This window comes from Poecilia formosa, unplaced genomic scaffold, assembly GCF_000485575.1.
Source record: "Poecilia formosa unplaced genomic scaffold, Poecilia_formosa-5.1.2 Scaffold62, whole genome shotgun sequence".
NCBI classification, from domain to species: Eukaryota; Metazoa; Chordata; class Actinopteri; order Cyprinodontiformes; family Poeciliidae; genus Poecilia; species Poecilia formosa.
Window position 1 is genome coordinate 1,627,597 of NW_006800001.1, and position 5,950 is coordinate 1,633,546.

General features: G+C 40.3%; 2 protein-coding genes across 2 annotated transcripts in view; both read right to left on the reverse strand.

Annotated features, from left to right (window-relative positions):
* On the reverse strand, positions 1 to 1,831 carry LOC103139609 (beta-crystallin B3-like). The gene is made up of 6 exons (XM_007554332.2): positions 1,584 to 1,831; positions 1,276 to 1,357; positions 1,062 to 1,177; positions 841 to 973; positions 623 to 765; positions 1 to 482 (listed from the first exon to the last, which is right to left on the reverse strand). Exons 1-6 carry the CDS (start codon positions 1,814 to 1,816, stop codon positions 194 to 196), a joined length of 996 nt encoding a protein of 331 aa, XP_007554394.2. The 5' UTR covers positions 1,817 to 1,831; the 3' UTR covers positions 1 to 193.
* A 1,046-nt stretch (positions 1,832 to 2,877) lies between these two features.
* LOC103139560 (mucin-5AC-like) overlaps positions 2,878 to 5,950 on the reverse strand; it is a 23,464-nt gene continuing 20,391 nt past the window's right edge. Inside the window, exons 7-12 of the mRNA XM_016672559.1 lie at positions 5,779 to 5,860; positions 5,472 to 5,610; positions 5,248 to 5,360; positions 4,958 to 5,157; positions 4,757 to 4,825; positions 2,878 to 3,891 (exon numbers count right to left, since the gene is read on the reverse strand). Coding sequence (XP_016528045.1) covers positions 4,771 to 4,825; positions 4,958 to 5,157; positions 5,248 to 5,360; positions 5,472 to 5,610; positions 5,779 to 5,860 — 589 coding nt within the window. The 3' untranslated portion in view covers positions 2,878 to 3,891; positions 4,757 to 4,770. The remainder of the gene's footprint in view (positions 3,892 to 4,756; positions 4,826 to 4,957; positions 5,158 to 5,247; positions 5,361 to 5,471; positions 5,611 to 5,778; positions 5,861 to 5,950) is intronic.

Consider the following 5,950-nt stretch of genomic DNA (forward strand, 5'->3'; position numbering starts at 1 on the left):
TGCATATAGCCAAAGTCAGGGCCAAAGCCTTTATTTCCAGCAGAGATACATGTTTCAATATTACCAGTTCCAGTTTTCCAAAACTGCATGGTCAGGAAGCCTCACCCAAAAAGGAGCATGAAGAAGAAACCGGGGATTGGTCAGCTGCATTCAGCTTCCCCCAGTCAGTGTGGGTGTTGTCAGAGGTGTGCTGTTAAGGCTGGGGTTTCGTTTGGGGTTTGGGAGTGGGTTGGGGATTAGGACCAGGAGTGGGGTTGGGCGGTGCAGGGGAAGGGTCAGGGGCTGGGGCAGGAGCAGGACCAGGGGCAGGGGCTGGGGCAGGTGGAATATAACACCCTCTCTTATGCCACTGCATGTCCCGCACACGTCGGACGGACTGGATCTGAGGTGCAGTGGCTCCCCAAGCATTCCAGTGCTTGAAGTCTCCATGTTCAAAAACGTACTGGCGCCCTCTGTAGCCTGGATATGTGTATCCCACCCACCTTCAAAAGAACAATAAATTACAAATCATCACATCAGGTACATCTGTCCTATTGCTCCAAGCCTTTCAGTGTTTCAGTTCTACCTTTCAGGCCATTGGAACATATTCATTATTCCTTGTGATTGAGAAGGTGTATCTTACGTTCCAGAAATAGCCTTAGCACTAGCCACACGGTCTTGGAAGCCATGAACCCAAAGGCTGGGTACGTCATCATCAACAATCTCCATCTTTCGTCCTTCAAATCCTGCATTCTCAAACAGGTGCAACTTGTGATCTCCACTTTCCTAAGGAGAGAAAGAACACCCTTGCTTATGTCGCACTTCAAATCCGCAAAAGAGCCACGTTTAAATGCTTCTTACCACTTTGAGAGGCCTGAAGGAGCTCAGGGTGTAGCTACTCTGGCAACTGGTCCAGGTGCTCCACCGAGGATACTCTCCTTTCTCGAGGACAAACTGCTCCCCACCAAAACCCAGGCACTCAAACCCTACCCATCTAACAACACAGACATACTGCATTACGAACAACTGCCAAAATGTAATACGAGCGAACTCAAAACGAGAGAATGATGAGAGTCACTCACGGTCCTGACTCCACAATGACCGAGCCAACTCTCGGGGTCTTTTCCAACACGTCTTTACACTCGCCGGACAACTCCACCTTTTTCCCACGAAAGTTCTCAAACTCAAATACAGCCAACTTCAAAAAAAAAAAAAAAAGGGAACAAGTGAAGGTTGATAAACAGTGTGGTCCAGATGCTACTAAATTCAGGTTCACCATGTGTGTGCTGACAGCACCTTATATGTGGCTCCAGCACCTCCTTGGCCCTTTTCTGCAGGCAGCTGGTCTGGGGTTCCCTGCTGTTCTGTCATGTTTTCTCTAGAAACCCCCCCAAAAAATCATATAGTTTAGGACAAATTAAGAAGAAGAACTTGTGTATTTCAAAACTTTGATCTCACATGTAGGTTTTACTAGTAGGTCCAATTTGCACAAACCAAAACAGCTTTTGCAATTTTAAAATCACATATTGCCTTTTAATCTTGGTAAAAGCAGATCATTTATTCAGTAAAACTTGCATTATTCCACTTAAGAAGGATTAATTTACCTGGATGGCTTGTGCTGTACTGCACCCCGAACAAGCCACGCTCTCCGTCTTTCCTTTTGTCTCGACTTTTTGCCTCCTGCCTGTCTCAGTTTGAGGGTGTGTGTGGTTGTGGAGGCCTGGCGAGCGGTCGGTGGATGCCAGTGGGGGTATTTATGGTTTATTTCTGGCCACAGCAGCAAAAAGCCTGTTGATACAGCAAGTCTGTCGCACCCATTGTGTCCATCACACTGCATCTCAATAGCTTTGCCCTCTGTCCCTGGCACTGTGGCAACTGCTGGTCAGGTCTGCCCAGGCTGCCATCCCGATCATGATCCTATAGGAGCAAATGCACTGACTGCCAGCCAAGAGCATCAACACAGATCAGTCTCACTCAGCACTATTGCATCAATCCAGCTTTTTTTTTTTTTTTTTTTTTGCATGTCATAACCCATCCAAAATCATTCAGCTTAATTCCCCTTACCGTATACGTCATTCAAAAAATTGTTTGTACATTTCACAGTTTGGACCACACAGTTCTGTTCATTAGAGTATCAAGTTATTTGTGTAAACCAGAATTTTAAAAAAGACATATATGCATTCTATATCTATATATTAAATACCCCTTCACAGAATGAGCTGGACAGTGTCACAAGTGAGGCGATGTCTGGATTTTCTTCCTTCACCTGTTACCCCTGCAACCTGACCTCAGATATGTGGAAGACAAGGGATGGATGGATGGATGGATGGATGGATGGATGGATGGATGGATGGATGGATGGATGGATGGAAGGAATTCAACTGCTATGTTGACGATATTCAGTTACATTCATCCAAAAGACTAAAAACCCAAACATATTATTAGACGACAAGCATGTCCTGAAGAAATAAAAAGGTTGAAGTACTTCAGATTTTCTGGATTTAAATTTAAAGTCTTCTTGTTTTTGTTTTGTTTGTTTGTTTTTTGGTCCCTCTTGATCCTCAATGTGTGTTGATGCTGAGACTGGCTCTGCGGAGCAGGTAGAAATGAAAGGTTTGTTTACACTGTCACATGTTTGCTCAGGATGTGGATTGTATATCATATGTACAACATATATGATGATTTGTGTAGTATATGATTATGCTAAAATTAGATCAATGTGACTGCATGATTGGACTGGATTGAAATTAAATAACTTTTGGAGCACTATATAAATAACCTGGTGTGAATTGTATACATCATTTAGAATTGATTAATCATAAAGTATTAGAAAAAATCCAGCCTCACTTTCTTAATACACGTAAAATATGTACTTCCCCATCAAAACAACACTCAAACTTCATAGAAAATAAAAACTTTTATTAAAGGTCCCTCAATTTCCATTAAGCATACACTATAATGACCAAAATGGTCACAATTTTCCAGTAATAAAAAAGGCACATGGTTTTCTAAGTTTTACAATCTTGAACACACACATATATAAACACACACACTTCCTGAATCTGTTATTGTCCCCAGAGAAAGAAATAGAACTACAGAATGTGAAACTGACAGTGTTGTAACAAAACACAGGAAAAAAAACCTCAATTTTCTGTAAAAATAACTTCAAACATGATTTTGCTTTTGCTCAAATTTTATTGCATGGGTGGAAATATGGCGATGTTTTGTTAAAGTGCTTCAAACTTTCCTTGAGAAGAATTGTGATAGGATATAAAAAAATAATCTGTGCAACTTAAACTACAAACACACTTCCACTTAGTGATTATGTACATTTTTATGCTTTTGCCATTTATGTCTTTTAGTTGTCTATGGTGTGTGAGGATGTTTACAGTAAGTGTAAGGATTTATGTCTGGACCTGCACATCTTCTGAGGGATCTATAAAAGTTAAAGCATTGGATTTAGTGGTAGATTTTGTGTTAATCCAGTTAGTGGTGCATGTTAGATTAGGTAAAAAGACTGGAAAGTGCCTTATTTTAATAAGCATAATCAGTATTCTGATGAGGTGTAGTGCCATCATTTCCTCTATGATGGATTTCACATTCACAGATTAAGACACAGAATGGCTTTGCTCTAAAGTACACTCAAACATCCAGAGAGCTCTCAGACAGTGCATCCAACAGCCTCTGCGCACAGTCATGGCACCATATTTCATTTTCAACACACAAAAAGGCAATGTTGCCTCTGTGTCCAGAAAAAAAAAAAAAAAAAAAAAAAGCGCAATTTCTTCTTTCTCAGACAAGATCCAAAGTAAGGCACTCAAAGTGCAGAACGGAGCAATCATCATTACATCTGCCATCAGCAAGGAGCTGAAACGATCCAATTCCCGCTGAAGAGTGTGAAAGCCGTGTCTCCTAAAGAAAACAAAATGCATCGGATGTTATTTTCTATGAGAACTGTGAACTTCAGATGCAACTGAAACCTTGAAATGTCCCACAAATCTAAAAATAATAGTGATAATTATTATGTCTCTATTTTCATCTTTTCGTGATTTATTTGAAATGTTTTGGGTACAAGGGATTTTTTTTTAAAGTCTAAATTTCATTTGAATTTTCTCTCATCAACATAGACTCAGATACATATATACACCCCCAATAATATTTACATTTATGCCAATGGCCACATCCTGGCAGGTTGTTATACAGTATATATTATATTTTAATTTGGTTGGTTTACTGGCACTTTGCTGACTTTTACTGTGAGTTTGCAAAGTATTAGTAAAGTAGAGTCAGGGTTTTCTAAAAACTTAATGTTAGTCTGCTTTAACCTGAACCTTCATTTGCGTCCTGGGATCATAATCCATCTGGAGCATCCAAATGTATCCAAGGTTTTGCCTGCTAACTGCTCGATATCAAATGAAAGAAATTGGATATACCGCCTCTTCTTTAGTATATGTACTCTGTGCAATGTGTCTGTATCACTGGCAGCAAGACAGGCCCACAGAATGATGCTGACACCACCATGCTTGACAAACACTATTCTGAGAGGCTCGCTTTGACTTCTTTTACCACATTTATTTTTATCGTCTGCCCATAAACTTTGTTTCCTGTTGCAAATTTCAATTGAGTTTGAAATAAGAGGTTCATTTTTGGTAACTACTTTTTGTTCATGACACTGGGGTATGGATTTATTTGAGCCTGTATGTATAATTTAGCTGTTTTAGTTCATTTTAAAGCAAAAAATGAATATGATTCTTGTCCGTGATGAGTGAAAGTAAACTTACTTATGTCTGGCTAAGTTTCACCATTCTGCTGAGTCGTCTGCTTCCTACGAGTTGGCCTGAGATGCCTAAGAAGATGAGACGAGAAGATGAGACATTGCTGATAGCACAGAATGAGCGTCTCAATAAATTTCTCCAAATGTTTATTCGTTTTCAAGACGCTGACCTCTTTAAAATGTTTAGTCATTGTCAGAGCTTACCCTCCGTCCTTAATGAGTGCAGGGGGCAGCACTAGTTTAGCTCCTGCAAGACGAGGCGCCACGCGAGGAGTTCCTGAGGCCTGCGACGGAGATGGAGCGGCTTTCTTATTTTGACTTTCGGTCTCTTGTTCTCTTCTGTCTTCTACCGATCTCTCTTCTGCTTCAGCTGCCACGCCACCGGTTTTCTTTTTTATTCCAATCTGAAATATTGAGCATATTTTACATAATGGTATGGGTCAATGCCTTAATAAAGAAGGGAAAAAAGCTGAAAACATTTTTAGTTAACTTACAAGTAGATCTTTAGGGTTCAGCCCTGGAAACATGGGAACCCTCTGAGTAGAAGAATAAACTGGCTTTGATTCAGGTGGTTCCTCCTCTGAGTCTGACTGATTGTCTTTTTCATCTAAGAACAAAGAAACAGATCAGTCAAACCCTGCAGAGAAACAAAACTTCTAGTAAATCACAGTTTTCATGCAAGACAAGCTATTAGGAGATATAATGTAATAACCGTTACCCTTAAAGACACTCATTTGTACTGTGGCAGCTTCAGCCGACTCTAATCTGAGAGAGCGAGATGGACGCGATCGTGTTAGCCTCCTGCCCAAAACTGCTTTAGATTTTTGTGAGCTGTTGTCAAGCAGAGGGGCAGAGTTCTGTGGAGAGCAACAAAAACACACGAGTAAATACCGGTGTACCTTCACACAATAAAACCACAGGAAAGAGGACATTATTTTCCTAACTTCAAGGTGTATGTTGCAGAATAAAATCCTTTTATGGCAGAGAGATTTAGAGGTTTTTTTTTTTTGGTTTTTTTTACCGACCTCACAGACTGCATCTAAATCCATCTCTCTTTTAGAATCAGTATTATCCAGATCTTCAGAGGAGGCATCAGGGACTGTTGGACTGAAAAGAATAAAAGCTCTTCAGGGTTGAATGTACACAAACATTTCTGGCAACTGTTTGTACGACTTTTCATATATATATATATATATA

Bases quoted from the DNA above. Each gene is read 5' to 3' on its own strand.
- LOC103139609 (XM_007554332.2), bottom strand. From the start codon at position 1,816: ATGCAGTGTGATGGACACAATGGGTGCGACAGACTTGCTGTATCAACA. The intron at 1,178-1,275 runs GTGCTGTCAGCA...TTTTTTTTGAAG, and splicing joins GTGCTGGAGCCACATATAAG to TTGGCTGTATTTGAGTTTGA. The intron at 974-1,061 runs GTGAGTGACTCT...CTGTGTTGTTAG, and splicing joins GTCATTGTGGAGTCAGGACC to ATGGGTAGGGTTTGAGTGCC.